The sequence below is a fragment of the Manis javanica genome, chromosome 1, assembly GCF_040802235.1.
Source record: "Manis javanica isolate MJ-LG chromosome 1, MJ_LKY, whole genome shotgun sequence".
In the NCBI taxonomy this organism is placed as follows: domain Eukaryota; kingdom Metazoa; phylum Chordata; class Mammalia; order Pholidota; family Manidae; genus Manis; species Manis javanica.
Genome location: NC_133156.1, coordinates 190,894,299 through 190,910,433, shown reverse-complemented (window position 1 = coordinate 190,910,433; position 16,135 = coordinate 190,894,299). Strand labels below are relative to the sequence as shown.

General features: G+C 38.2%; 1 protein-coding gene across 2 annotated transcripts in view; it reads left to right on the top strand.

Moving 5' to 3' along the window:
• The window catches only part of COMMD1 (copper metabolism domain containing 1), a 189,480-nt gene that overhangs the window by 106,029 nt on the left and 67,316 nt on the right, over window positions 1-16,135 (top strand). Inside the window, exon 3 of one of the 2 annotated variants that reach the window (XM_073212682.1) lies at window positions 3,801-3,881. The exons of the other annotated variant lie outside the window; for it this stretch is intronic. Within the exon in view, the coding sequence (XP_073068783.1) occupies window positions 3,801-3,881 (81 nt within the window). The remainder of the gene's footprint in view (window positions 1-3,800; window positions 3,882-16,135) is intronic. 2 annotated transcript variants of the gene reach the window in all.

Here is a 16,135-nt window from a genome sequence, read left to right as displayed (position 1 = left end):
TAATGCCCCTACTGGGCCTCTTAATAACAGTCTGTAGTTTACTCTTAGTTGCCCCTTGTGTCCCCAAGTTCCTCCAACAGTGGCTAACCCAGATGACCCGGGTTGCCACCAACCAGATGTTACTTCACTGTTATGCACCTCTTCCCACTGAGCCCCCTCCTTCGGCCTAATACCAGCCTCAAACTCCCACGACGCCCCTTGTCAGCCGGAAGTAGCCAGATTGAGTCATCACCCACTATGACCAAAATACTGGAATGTTAGGCTGGAGAAAGGAAAAACAAGGACGTGCGAACAGAACAGAGAGATGCCATAGGGGGAGAACAGACCAGACCCCAAAGTCCGTGCCGTATATGGAAAGGGGACAGCTCTCCCTGAATTCCATCCTGATGTGCCAACTAAGACCTGGATGTCAGCCTCCTCCCTCTTGGAAGGAAAAAAATTTCTAGTTGTCTATTATGTCACCTTTAGCCAATCATACCTCTTCACACCCCCTAAGATAGCTTGCCCACTCCTCCCCCTCCTAATCCCTTATAAGCCCCCCACCTCCCCAACCGGGTGTGACTTCTCCGGCTTGTAGTACCCAGGCCGCGGGAACATCACCCGGGGGTGGCATTCAAATAAACTACCTGGCCCTTTGTTGCCTCTCTTTGCCTGCTTATTTTGGCTAAAATTTATCTTACAGTTTTCTCAGTTTTTCATATATAAAATAGAATAAATTCTGTATCCATCATAGAGTTGTTTTCAGAGAGTCATTTTAAAAACTGATGAATGAAAAAGTATAATAAAGATACTGTTGATAATAGCAGCAATTATCAATAAGTGAGAAATCTAAAATAGTTTTAAACTTTGTTGTAGAATTTATCATACGTACAGGTTTTCTTTTTCCAATTTTCTGGGATCTAGGGCATCATTATTTCTTCCTTTTCTTAAAAAAGATTTGTTGGCAGCCTTCCTTAAAACTTTATTTTTAATGGAAGGCAATAGGTATTTATAAACATATTCATGTGTGTATATATTTTTAAATTTTTATATTTATTTTCTGTCACAGTTTCTAAGAATTTAAGTAGATAAATGAAGCTGAGTTTGGAGAAAACCTTAAGCTGATCTGCATTCCAGTCACATCAAGTCCAGGATGGTTACATTTATTGCCGGTCTTTGAATAGCCAGAAAATATTGCCTTAAATTGGGTTGAGGAATTTCTGAATCTGATATTGTTAAATTACTCTGCTTAGTTGGGTTGGATGCCATTTCCTTTTTTTTCTTCTTTACTTAAAACAGAGAACATGAGCTTCATGTTTTCTTTAGGAAACCATCCCTACCTTGTATATTTAAATTACACAGTTTGTGAAATTTAAAGAGAAGCATAAAGAATAAATCTTGTTCAGAAAAGGCTCAGTAATTGTGTTTCAGCCTTAAAGAGAAGAAACCTGTGTCCTGCTTTTACATGATGAAGTATTAGAAGGGTCTCACTTAAGGAGTTGATTAGCCAACTTGATTCAAAGAGAAGAGTGAGAGTAGTGCTATAGGGTTAGGTAGCCCTGGCTGATTTCCTAGCTCTTGCACAACATATGTACCATAAATATCAGGGGAATTAAGCTGCTTCTTGCCTCACACCACAAAGGTTGGACAGCCCAAGTTACAATTTTGAGCATAGCTTTCTGATAGGTAGCTGTGGACATATAGGAAAGCACAATCTTGTTTGACAAAGGAATATTTCTGCTTATGGAGTATTAATTGTCAGATATATCAGAAGGGTAATATTTCCTATCCTTTGGAGGTTAACAAAATTAAATATTTGAGGAAAAAGTGTTCTTTTCCCTTATATAAAATTTTTTCTACTGAGCAAAAAAAAGTCCTTAGATCCAGGAATTCCATAGAAATTAAGGAACTCTTTTAACTGGTCAGGTATTTTCTGGCATAGTATCATGTAGTTTTATTGACCAAAGTACTCCTGGGAAAAATGTAGCAATTCTATAATAATTACAACAATTTCCATTTGTGGAGTACTTCCTATGTGCCAGTTCCTAAAATAATATTTTAAGGTACATAAATGAAGAAAAAGGTTCAGGGATGTTAAACAATGTGCTCAAGGTCATTCAGTTCAAGTAGGAGGGTCAGAAGGTAGAGCACAATTCTCTGTGGCTGTAAAACTCATTTTCTTTCCCTAACCACACTTCCTCTCAGTGAAGAATCATTTATAAAATATGTATCTTACTTCTCAGAGTATAGTTTCCCTTTAAAACAATGTATATCAAGTGAATCCTACTTTACCTTTATTTTTGTAGTGAAATTAGACATATTATATACCTAAAAATTAAAGTCCGAAAGACTACATTAAAATATTTCAGGAAGAGAGTTAAGGTCAGAATTCTTGAAATTATACATCCCAGCATTGATTTGCCTTGCTGTGGGTTTTAGTATACTCCTGTCAGCTTGCTTTTTGTGTTACGTTCTTTAGTATGGAATTTTTTCTTTGACCATTTGTCATGATTTTCCTCTTCACACTACTGTACTCCCTACCCCTGAGAGACTATGGAAATCTTTTCAGTTCACACCACCAGAAAGTTTTTCCTCCAGATGCTCATGGCTAATGTAGGCATGCAATATTACATTTAGTCAGTAGGTGCCATCATCTAATGTATAATGTGCTTAAGCCTGGAACTCCTTTTATTCATGGCTTTAGTTTATTTTAAATGAATCCATTTCTACTCTCTGGATTAGAAAATTTGAATCTCTGATTTGTTTATAATGAAAAATACTTCTATTTTTCTCTGCTTGATAAATTATATTTTAAAATTGGATTTCTTTTCTGCCTGTTTTATTAATAAAAGATGTTTAGTAGTAAATGAGTTGTTTTTTGGTGCTGGAGTAATGGTACCACTGGTGAAAACAGCCCTTTGATGAAGGTGAAATAACAGGCCAGCTAATGCTTTTACCTTCCAAAGATATTCACGTGAAACTGAAATACCTGGTTTTATTTTTAAGGCCAAACAGTACTTCAAACCTATTTTTCTGTGATGATTTAGACACTAGGGAAGATTGTCAAGTGTCTTTTAACTTAGGAAATGGAGTGTTCAGTTTTTCACCTATTAAACACAATTGTTTTATTCAAAAGGGCTAAGTCCTGTTGTTGGGGGAGAGGCATTGTGTATTTTCCTCGATTCTTGTCCCCACCGTGACATAGAATTGAAGGGAAGAGACACAATAGTGAAGCAGAGTAAAAGTTTTATTTAAAGTTACTTAGAAAGTGCAGACGACCTCAGAGAGAGAGGAGCACCCTGAAAGGTTGGGAAAAGTTAAAGTTTCACAGGCAGAAAGTGTGGGCGGCCTCAGGGAGAGGAGCACTGAAAGCTTAGGGGTTCCCCCTTTAAGGATTTTTCAGGAATGACAAAGGACTAGAGGTGTGAACTTGTTAACTGGTCCCAAGTATTTTTTTTTTATTTTGGTATAATTTACAATTAATAAGGAACGTTATGTTTACTAGACTCCCCCATATGTTTACCAAGTCCCCCTGACGAACCCCATTACAGTCACTGTCCATCTGCGTAGTAAGATGCGTAGTAAGATGCTGTAGGATCACTATTTGTCTTAACTGTGTTGCACAACCCACCCCGTGCCACCCCACATTATACATGCTAATATCATAATGCCCCCTTTCTCCCCCCACCACCCTTATCCCTCCCTTCCCACCCATCCTCCCCAGTCCCTTTCCCTTCGGTAACTGTTAGTCCATTCTTGGGTTCTGTGAGTCTGCTGCTGTTTTGTTCCCTAAGTTTTTTCTTTGTTCTTATACTCCACAGATGAGTGAAATCATTTGGTACTTGTCTTTCTCCACCTGGCTTATTTCACTGAGCATAGCTCCATCCATGTTGCTGCAAATGGTAGGATCTGTTTTTTTCTTATGGCTGAGTAGTATTCCACTGTGTATATGTACCACATCTTCTTTATCCATTCATCTACTGATGGACACTTAGGTTGTTTCCATTTCTTGGCTATTGTAAATAGTGCTGAGATAAACATAGGGGTGCTTATGTCTTCTTCAAACTGGGCTCCTGCATCCATAGGGTAAATTCCTAGAAGTGGAATTCCTGGGTCAAATGATATTTCTATTTTGAGTTTTTTGAGGGACCTCCATACTGCTTTCCACAACGGTTGAACTAGTTTACATTCCCACCAGGAGTGTAGCAGGGTTCCCCTTTCTCCACAACCTTGCCAACATTTGTTGTTGTTTGTCTTTGGGATGGTGGCGATCCTTACTGGTGTGAGGTGATATCTCATTGTGGTTTTAATTTGCATTTCTCTGATGACTAGCAATGTGGAGCATCTTTTTATGTGTCTGTTGGCTGTCTGAATTTCTTCTTAGGAGAACTGTCTGTCAGATCCTCTGCCCATTTTTTAATTGGATTATTTGCTTTTTGTTTGTTGAGGTGCGTGAGCTCTTTATATATTTTGGATGTCAACCCTTTATCAGATCTGTCATTTACAAATATATTCTCCCATACTGTAGGATGCCTTTTAGTTCTCTTGGTGGTGTCCTTTGCTGTACAGAAGCTTTTCAGCTTGATATAGTCCCACTTGTTCATTTTTGCTTTTGTTTCCCTTGCCTGGGGAGATATGTTCATGAAGAAGTCACTCGTGTTTTTGTCCAAGAGATTTTTGCCTATGTTTTTTTCTAAGAGTTTTATGTTTTCATGACTTACAGTTAGGTCTTTGATCCATTCTGAATTAACTTTTGTGTATGGGGTTAGACAGTGATACAGTTTCATTCTCTTACATGTAGCTGTCCAGTTTTGCCAACACCAACTGTTGAAGAGGCTGTCATTTCCCCATTGTATGTCCGTGGCTCCTTTATCATATATTAATTGACCATATATGTTTGGGTTAATATCTGGACTCTATTCTGTTCCACTGGTCTGTGGCTCTGTTCTTGTGTCAGTACCAAATGGTCTTGATTACTGTGGATTTGTAGTGGAGCTTGAAGTTGGGGAGCGAGATGTTCCCTGCTTTATTCTTCCTTCTCAGGATTCCTTTGGTTATTAGGGGTCTTTTCTGGTTCCATATGAATTTTAAAACTATTTTTTCCAGTTTGTTGAGGAATGTTGTTTCTATTTTGATAGGCATTGCATTGAATCTGTAGATTGTTTTAGGCAGGATGGGCATTTTGACAATATTAATTCTTCCTAGCCAAGAGCATGAATGAGTTTCCATTTGTTAGTGTCCTCTTTAATTTCTCTTAAGAGTGTCTTGTTGTTTTCAGGGTATAGGTCTTTCACTTCCTTGGTAGATTTATTCCTAGGTATTTTATTCTTTTTGATGCAATTGTGAGTGGAATTGTTTTCCTGATTTCTCTTTCTGTTAATTCAATGTTAGTGTATAGGAAAGCAACAGATTTTCTGTGTATTAATTTTTTATCCTGCCACTTCGCTGAATTCAGATATTAGTTCCAGTAGTTTTGGAATGGAGTCTTTAGGGTTTTTTATGTACAAGATCATGTCATCTGCAAACAGTGACAGTTTGACTTCTTCTTTACCAATCTGGATTCCTTGTATTTCTTTGTTTTGTCTTATTGCCATGGCTAGGACCTCCAGTACTATATTGAATAACAGTGGGGATAGTGGGCGTCCCTGTTTTGTTTCCGATCTTAGAGGAAACAGCTTCCTGCTGTTAAGTATGATGTGGTCTGTGGGTTTGTTGTATACGGCCATTATTATGTTGAGGTACTTGCCTTGAATACTCGTTTTGTTGAGAGTTTTTATCATGAATGTATGTTGAATTTTGTTGAATGCTTTTTTAGCATCTATGGAGATGACCATGTGCTTTTAGTCCTTCTTTATGTTGATGTGGTGGATGATGTTGATGGATTTTCGAATGTTGTACCATCCTTGCATCCCTAAGATGAATCCCAGTTCATCATGGTGTATGATCCTCTTGATGTGTTTTTGAATTTGGTTTGCTAATGTTTTGTTGAGTATTTTTGCATCTGCGTTCATCAGGGATATTGGTCTGTAATTTTCTTTTTTTGTGATGTCTTTGCCTGGTTTTGGTATTAGAGTGATGCTGGCTTCATAGAATGAATTTGGGAGTATTCCCGCCTCTTCTATTTTTTGGAAAACTTTAAGGAGAATGGGTATTATGTCTTCTCTATGTGTCTGATAAAATTCAGCGGTGTATCCATCTGGCCCAGGGGTTTTGTTCTTGCGTAGTTTTTGGATTACCACTTCAATTTCGTTGCTGGTAATTGGTCTGTTTAGATTTTCTATTTCTTTCTTGGTCAGTCTTGGAAGGTTTTATTTTTCTAGGAAGTTGTCCATTTCTTCTAGGTTTTCTAACTTTTTAGCATATAGATTCTCATAGTATTCTCTAATAATTCTTTGTATTTCTGTGGGGTCCGTCATGATTTTTCCTTTCTCGTTTCTGATTCTGTTGATGTGTGTAGATTCTCTTTTTGTCTTAAGTCTGACTAGAGGTTTATCTATTTTGTTTATTTTCTCAAAGAACCAGCTCTTGGTTTCATTGATTTTTTTCTATTGTTTTATTCTTCTCAATTTTATTTATTTATTCTCTGATATTTATTATGTCCCTCCTTCTGCTGACTTTAGGCCTCATTTGTTCTTCTTTTTCCAGTTTCAATAATTGTGACTTTAGACTCTTCATTTGGGAATGTTCTTCCTTTAGATAGGCCTGGATTGCAATATACTTTCCTCTTAGACCTGCCTTAGCTGCATCCCATGGAAGCTGAGGCTTTATGCTGTCATTGTCATTTGTGTCCATATATTGCTTGATCTCTGTTTTAATTTGCTCATTGATCCATTGATTATTTAGAAGCATGTTGTTAAGCCTCCATGTGTTTGTGAGCCTTTTTGTTTTCTTTGTACAGTTTATTTCTAGTTTTATGCCTTTGTTGTCTGAGAAGTTGGTTGGTAGAATTTCTGTCTTTTTGAATTTACTGAGGCTCTTTTTGTGGCCTAGTATGTGGTCTATTCTGGAGAATGTTCCATGTGCACATGAGAAGAATGTGTATCCCGCTGCTTTTGGGTATAGAGTTCTGGAGATGTCTCTTAAGTCCATCTGTTCTAGTGTGTTGTTCAGTGCCTCTATGTCCTTACTTATATTCTGTCTGGTGGATCTGTCCTTTGGAGTGAGTGGTGTGTTGAAGTCTCCTAGAATGAATGCATTACATTCTGTTTCCTCCTTTAATTCTGTTAGTATTTGTTTCACATATGTTGGTGCTCCTGTATTGGGTGCCTATATATTTATAATGGCTATATCCTCTTGTTGGGCTGACCCCTTTATCATTATGCAATGTCCTTCTTTATCTCTTGTTACTTTCTTTCTTTTGAAGTCTATTTTGTCTGATACCAGTACTGCTGCACCTGCTTTTTTCTCTCTGTTGTTTGCATGAAATATCTTTTTCCATCCCTTGACTTTTAGTCTGTGTATGTCTTTGGGTTTGAGGTGAGTCTTTTGTAAGCAGCATATAGATGGATCTTACTTTTTTATCCATTCTATTATTCTGTCTTTTGATTGGTGCATTCAGTCCATTTACATTTAGGGTGATTACTGAATGATATGTACTTATTAACATTGCAGGCCTTAGATTTGTGGTTACCAAGGGTTCAAGGTTAGCTTCTTTACTATCTAACTGTGTAACTTAACTTGATTATTAAGCTATTATTAGCACAGTCTGATGATTCTTAATTTATCTCCCTTCTCATTCCTCCTCCTCCATTCTTTATATGTTTGGCATTTTATTCTTTGTTCTTTTGTGCTTCCTTTGACTACTTTTTTGAGTAGTTGATTTTATTTTTTGGCTTTAGTTAGTATTTGGTTGCTCTGCTTTCTTTGCTGTGATTTTATTTTCTCTGTTGACATCTATTTAGCCTTAGGAGTGCTTCCATCTAGAGCAGCCCCTCTAAAATACCCTGTAGAGGTGGTTTGTGGGAGGCAAATTCCCTCAACTTTTGCTTATCTGGGAATTGTTTAATCGCGCCTTCATATTTAAATCATAATCGTACTGGATACAGTATTCTTGGTTCAAGTCTGTTCTGCTTCATTGCATTAAATATATCATGCCATTCTCTTCTGGCCTGTAAAGTTTCTGTTGAGAAGTCTGATGATAGCCTAATGGGTTTTCCTTTGTAGGTGACCTTTTTTCTCTCTCTGGCTGCCTTTAATACTCTGTCCTTGTCTTGGATCTTTGCCATTTTAATTATTATGTGTCTTGGTGTTGTCCTCTGGGTCCCTTGTGTTGGGACTTCTGTGAGCCTCCAAGGTGTGAGAGACTATTTCCTCCCCCAGTTTGGGGAAGTTTTCAGCAATTATTTCTTCAAATAAACTTTCTATCCCTTTTTCTCTCTCTTCTTGTTCTGGTACCCCTATAATGCGAATATTGTTCCATTTGGATTGGTCACACAGTTCTCTTAATATTCTTTCATTCCTGGAGATCCTTTTATCTCTTTCTGCATCAGCTTCTCTGCGTTCCTGTTCTCTGTTTTCTAGTCCATTAATGGTCTCTTGCATCTTGTCCATTCTGCTTTGAAGTCCTTCCAAAGATTGTTTTATTTCTGTATTCTCCCTCCTTAGTTCTTGCATGTTTCTCTGCAAGTCCATCAGCGTGGTTATGACTTTTGTTTTGAATTCTTTTTCAGGAAGATTGGTTAAATCTATGCCCCAGGTTCCTTCTCAGGGGAAGATGTAGAAGATGTCGAAGATGTCTGGGTTAGTCTTGTCCGGATCAAATTTTTTGCCTTTTTATGTTGATAGGTGCAGTGGTATGCTGTTGACTCGTCTGTCAGCTGGGAGAGCCAAGACTCCACTTGCTCCTGGCCTTTCTTTAGTGGGACAACTGCGACCCCTAGTGGCTTGTGTTGGACAATTGTGTTTAGACGGTTCTCTGTATCTTGCCCAGCTGGTATGGAGGAAGCTCCCTTGCCATGGGCATGGCCAGCCTCAGGCCGCTGCTGTGCTATGGCGGGTCCCTGGAGGGGTAATGGACGGGGGGACTGTTTAGCTCTTTACCTCCGTGAGGGATCTCAGAGCTGTTGCCCAGGGGGTTAGTGCACCTGGAGTTCCGTGGAATTTCCAGCTGGTAGACTGTGACCCGGGATGCTTCCGTCCTGCTGTGGCATCCCTGTCCCTTTAAGACTTTAAAAAAAGCACTCGCTTTTCTTTGTCCCAGGGGCGCCGGCTGTGGGACCCGCTCACAGGTCTTACTGTCCTGCTTCCCTAGTTTCCAGCACCCCATGCATACACTGTGTGTCTGCGCTCTGGTGTGGATGGCTAGGGCTGGGTGTTTAACAGTCCTGGGCTCTCTCTCCTTCCCCGCCCCAACTCCTCTCGTCCCACCAGGAGCTGGGGTGAGGAGCCTCAGGTCCCTCCGGGCTGCGACTTGTATCTTACCCCTTTCACCAGGTGCTAGGTTCTTGCAGGTGTGAATGTAGTCTGGCTGTTGTCCTGTGTCTTCTGGTCTCTCTTTTAGGGATAGTTGTATCTGTTGTATTTTCAAAAATATATATGTTTTTGGGAGGAGATTCCCACTCTCCTACTCATGCTGCCATCTTGGCTCCGCCTCCTCCAGAAACCCATTTATTTCTCACAAGCAGTCTTCCACTTCTTCTTTCCCATGTCTCTTGTGACCTGGCTGCAGAAGAAGAGACCACATCTAACCTTTCCTGTCCAGATATGCCCTCTGTGGTCCTTGTAATTACCTATTTATCTGGAGGTGGACTACTCTCCACCCCTTGGAAAACACCTATTGAAATGGAGGTGCACTAATTCCAGGCAAGAGATTCTGGAAATGCTGCAATTTTACCCACCCTGGGTTTTTTGGTAATGTGTATTTTATTTTTCTACTTTCTGGTTAGACTCTACATTAGTATTTTCTTGGATCCTCATGTTAATTTTTGGTTTTTGTCTGAGCATTCATTGGTTTGATTTATAGAAGGGATTACAGATTTATAAGTTTTTACATAAGTAACTAGCTGATGTACATTTGTGTGTGGATAATGCTTGAAAGATAAGAAATAAAATAATTATTTGAACGACCCTTTAAACCATCCCTAAAAATATAAGGGTTATTGGTTTTAATAGCCGTGTATCACTGTGGTATTTAGGAATACTTTTTATAACATTTGTAGAACATTTTTCTTTCTCTTGGAGGGAGGGAACATCAAACATTTTCCACAGAATAACCCTGATCCTTAAGAAGTAGGTTTTGTTCTTTGTTTTTTTTATGCCCTTCCTGCTGTTAACCTCCAGGAGTTCTTTTTGCCTTTTGAGTTCCTTCCTGTTTAAATTAAATAAACCTGTAATTACAGTGCAAAAGTTTTGTAAATTTTGGCAAATTTGTAATCCATTTGTTTATTTCCTTCATTATGATTAACCAAGACTAGATTTTAATTTGCACATTTATTTAAATATGTGGCCTGTGTGTCAGACTTTCATTTTGTCCAATTAGACTTTGTAACATCAGGTAGACATGTGACTTTGAAGGGAGAGGTCTTTATGTTATTTCTGATAGCCTTCTAATCTACCTCCTGGTTACGCTGTTCTGCTTTTTGTTTATTTCAATTTTCTGTTTTCTTTTTACTGATTTCTTTGTTGGCCTTAGTTTTTAAAAAGTACCAGTTTAAATTGGAAATTAGGCACAGAATTAAAAATGTGAAAGTAACTCTTTAATGTATTTCATTTGCGTAGTATCTTTCCTCCAGAGTACTTCCTGTTTCTGTAAGTTTCTGATTTGTCTTCTTGGTATCTTTGCAAAATAGAGTAAAAGGGCTGAAATTACTCTGTTTTCCTTTTTTTTATATTTACTCAAAGGGTGAACCAAGCAAGTATTCCAGACTAGCATCCAGTGTCAAAGAAAAGTGGAAAAAAAAATGACAGAATAGGAATTTTAGGGGTGGGAGAGTTCCATTCCTTCACCCATCACCTACCAAAGAAACAATCTGGTGAGAATGGGCTTCTGCTCATTTGTGTGTAGGAAACACTTGAAAAAATAGGCTCCTGACCATGAAAAGAATGACCTATTTTCTTCCTGTATAAATTCCTAGAGGTCTTCTGTCACTACCTTCACATTGATTTCATCTGTGATACAGAAATTGGAAAACTGGGATCATTAGTATTGTTTCTATAGAAGAAGAATTTGAGTCCTGAATAAATCATTTAACTTCATTCTGTTTCAGCTATTCATTAGCATGTCCTATGTGTTTGGCTAATTCTGTGCTACACAGATATGCTACAGAGAACATGATCTGGATGAGGATATAAGACAGGTACTTCAGTGTGTGCAGTTCTGACCAGTAAAATTTATAATAATGTAACCTGAAGGACTGTGGACAAAATGCTAGGCAACTCAAAGTCGAGTGAAATGAGACAAGTAAAAAAAAAAAAGGTAGGAAATGGTGACTTGAGTTGGACTTTAAAAGAGGGTAGGATTAATCTATAGCTCCTTAGCTTTTTTTTAATTAAGGTTTTATTGATATACACTCTTTTGAAGGCTTCATATGAAAAATAATGTGGTTATTGCATTCACCCATATTATCAAGTCTACCCCATACCTCATTGAAGTCACTGTCCATTGGCATAGTAAGATACCACAGAGTCACTATTTGCCTTCTCTATGCTACACTGACTTCCCCATGATCTCCCCCGCCCACCATGTGTGCCAACCATAATACCCCTCATTCCCCTTCTCCTCCCTCCCCACCTGCCCTCCTCCCCCTCCCCTTTGGTAATTGCTAGTCCCTTCTTGCAGTCTGTGAGTCTGCTGCTATTTTGTTCCTTGAGCTTTGCTTTGTTGTTTTACTTCACAAATGAGGGACATCATTTGGCACTTCTCTTTCTCTGCCTGGCTTCTTTCACTGAGCATAATATCCTCCAGCTCCATCCATGTTGTTGCAAATGGTAGGATTTGTTTCTTTCTTATGGCTGAATAGTATTCCACTGTGTATATGTACCATCTCTTCTTTATCCATTCATCTACTGATGGACACTTAGTTGCTTCCGTATCTTGGCTATTGTAAATAGTGCTGCAATAAACATAGGGGTGCATATGTCTTTTTGAATCTGATAACTTGTATTCTTTGGGTGAATTCCTAGGTATAGCTCCTTAGGTTTTAACAGAGCTTGGGTTTTGTTGTTCATTATGGTATTCATTTTATGCCACCAGTTTATTCCTGAAAATTAAAATTAGTGTAGAACTTACCATGAAACACTGTCTGAAGAAGTTAAGCAAAGAGAAGAGCTTATGAATCCTTACACCTATTATCTATTGACTTGGCCCTTCAAATATAGGTCATTCTCTTTCAGTGAATCTTGGCAACATGATTCAAAGAATTCAACAGATACCAATTTTGAGGTAAGAAACTTCATGGATTTCTTTTTTTCTTTCTCTTTGATTTAATATTTACAAGCCCTTCACATTTTTCAATATTTAGCTGTCCACAGTAGCTACAGATTGGAGTATTTAAACTAATACATGACTTACAAAGACAGGACAATTGAAGTTCTTGTGAAGCAACGTGTTTCATCTCTTTCTGTTACCTTTGGATGCAGATTAGAGGTGGTTACTCCCAGCACCACCCTCAACCTTGGCAATAAGCCAGAGTTCCTTGCTTGAGATAGATACTAAGAAACATCCATTCAGTTTTACTGGACAATAAAAAGTATTCAGGAGAGTTTGCAATATACAGTCCCTACTCCCATGTTCTTTATAATATGGTTGAGGAGTTGGAAATGAAGAACATAATAGAAGACTGTGTATTGGTACTTTACAGTTTATAAGCGTTTTCCACATGTTCTATTTTATGAGATTCTCAGAATCACCATACCAGCTGCTTAGTTGACATACTAGAAGTATGTGATTTAACTAAATTTGGGTAAGAAACTAGATACCAGAACTTACTTGAAATGCTAAATTGTGTGGTATGGACAATAAGTATTAATGGTCATGCAGAAATGAGAGAAACCGTTGTCTATCAGTAGATTTTAGGAGATACACAAACTCCCTGAGCTTATGTGGTAAAGTTTGTATGTAAGTGCATTTTTCTAGGAGGAAGATTCATAGTTTGAGTCAGATTTTTTTCCCTTTTTAAAAAAACTTATGCATCATTGCCATTTGTTTATAATCAGATTTTGAAAGTGAGTCTGTGGCCCCAAAAAGAAGTGTTTTTTTTTTAAATTAATTTTTAAATTTTTTTATTTTAGTATCATTAATCTACAATTAAATGAAGAGAACATTATGTTTACTAGGCTCCCCCCTTCACCAAGTCCCCCCCCACATATGCCTTCACAGTCACTGTCCATCAGCGTAGCAAGATGCTGTAAAATCACTACTTGTCTGCTCTGTGTTGCACAGACCTACCCATACCCCCCCCACATACTATAAATGCTAATTGTAATGCCCCCTTTCTTTTTCCCCACCCTTGACCCTCCCTTCTCACCCATCCTCCCCAGTCCCGTTCACTTTGGTAACTATTAGTCCATTTGTGGGTTCTGTGATTCTGCTGCTGTTTTGTTCCTTCAGTTTTTCTTTGTTCTTATGCTCCACATATGAATGAAATCATTTGGTACTTGTCTTTCTCTGCCTGGCTTATTTCACTGAGCATAATACCCTCTAGCTCCATCCATGTTGTAGCAAATGGTAGGATCTGTTTTCTCCTTATGGCTGAATAATATTCCAATGTGTATATGTACCACATCTTCTTTATCCATTCATCTACTGATGGACATTTAGGTTGCTTCCATATCTTAGCTATTGTAAATAGTACAGCGATAAACATAGGGGTGCATCTGTCTTTTTCAAACTGTAGTGCTGCATTCTTAGGGTAAATTCCTGTAAGTGGAATTCCTGAGTCAAATGGTATTTCTATTTTGAGCATTTTGAGGAACCTCCATACTGCTTTCCACAATGGCTGAACTAATTTACATTCCCACCAGCAGTGTAGGAGGGTTCCCCTTTCTCCACAACCTCGCTAACATTTGTTGTTTGTCTTTTCGATGATGGCAATCCTTACTGGTGTGAGGTGATATCTCATTGTGGTTTTAATTTGCATTTCTCTGATGACAAGCGATGTGGAGCATCTTTTCATATGTCTGTTGGCCATCTGAATTTCTTTGTTAGAGAACTGTCTATTCAAGTCCTCTGCCCATTTTTTAATTGGATTATTTGCTTTTTGTTTGTTGAGGTGTGTGAGCTCTTTATATATTCTGGATGTCAACCCTTTATCGGATCTGTCATTTATGAATATATTCTCCCGTACTGTAGGGTTCCTTTTTGTTCTATTGATGGTGTCTTTTGCTGTACAGAAGCTTTTTAGCTTGATATAGTCCCATTTGTTCATTTTTGCTTTTGTTTTCCTTGCCTGGGGAGATATGTTCATGAAGAAGTCGCTCATGTTTATGTCCATGAGATTTTTGCCTATGTTTTTTTCTAAGAGTTTTATGTTTTCATGACTTACAGTTAGGTCTTTGATCCATTCTGAATTAACTTTTGTGTATGGGGTTAGACAGTGATACAGTTTCATTCTCTAACATGTAGCTGTCCAGTTTTGCCAGCACCATCTGTTGAAGAGACTGTCATTTCCCCATTGTATGTTCATGGCTCCTTTATCGTATATCAATTGACCATATATGTTTGGGTTAATGTCTGGAGTCTCTATTCTGTTCCACTGGTCTGAGGCTCTGTTCTTTTGCCAGTACCAAATTGTCTTGATTACTGTGGCTTTGTAGTAGAGCTTGAAGTTGGGGAGCAAGATCCCCTCCCACTTTATTATTCCTTCTCAGGATTGCTTTAGCTATTCCGGGTCTTTGGTGTTTCCATATGAATTTTTGAACTATTTGTTCCAGTTCATTGAAGAATGCTGTTGGTAATTTGATAGGGATAGCATAGAATCTGTATATTGCTTTGGGCAGGATGGCCATTTTGACGATATTAATTCTTCCTAGCCAGGAGCATGGGATGAGTTTCCATTTGTTAGTGACCTCTTTAATTTCTCTTAAGAGTGTCTTATAGTTTTCAGGGTATAAGTCTTTCACTTCCTTGGTTAGGTTTATTCCTAGGTATTTTATTCCTTTTGATGTTATTGTGAATGGTATTGTCTTCCTGATTTCTCTTTCTATTAGTTCAATGTTAGTGTATAGGAAAGCCACAGATTTCTGTGTGTTAATTTTGTATCCTGCAACTTTGCTGAATTCCGATATTAGTTCTAGTAGTTTTGCAGTGGGGTCCTTAGGGTTTTTTTCTGTACAATATCATGTCATCTGCAAATAGTGACAGTTTAACTTCTTCTTTACCAATCTGGATTCCTTGTATTTCTTTGATTTGTCTAATTGCCGTGGCTAGGACCTCCAGTACTATGTTGAATAACAGTGGGGAGAGTTGGCATCCCTGTCTTGTTCCCGATCTCAGAGGAAAAGCTTTCAGCCTCTCGCTGTTCAGTATGATGTTAGATGTGGGTTTATCATATATGGCCTTTATTATGTTGAGGTACTTGCCCTCTGTGCCCATTTTGCTGAGAGTTTTTATCATGAATGGATGTTGAATTTTGTTGAATTCTTTTTCAGCATCTATGGAGGTGATCATGTGGTTTTTGTCCTTCTTTTTGTTGATATGGTGGATGTTGTTGATGGATTTTCAAATGTTGTACCATCCTTGCATCCCTGGGATGAATCCCACTTGGTCATGGTGTATGATCCTCTTGATGTATTTTTGAATTCGGTTTGCTAATATTTTGTTGAGTATTTTTGCATCTACATTCATCAGGGATATTGGTCTGTAGTTTTCTTTTTTGGTGGGGTCTTTGCCTGGTTTTGGTATTAGGGTGATGTTAGCTTCATAGAATGAGTTTGGGAGTATTTCCGCCTCTTCCATTTTTTGGAAAACTTTAAGGAGAATGGGTGTTATGTCTTCTCTGTATGTCTGATAAAATTCTGAGGTAAATCCCTCTGGCCCAGGGGTTTGTTCTTCAGTAATTTTTTGATTATCGCTTCAATTTGGTTGCTGGTAATTGGTCTGTTTAGATTTTCTGTTTCTTCCTTGGTCAGTCTTAGAAGGTTGTATTTTTCTAGGAAGTTGTCCATTTCTCCTAGGTTTTTCAGCTTGTTAGCATATAGGTTTTCCTAGTATTCTCTAATA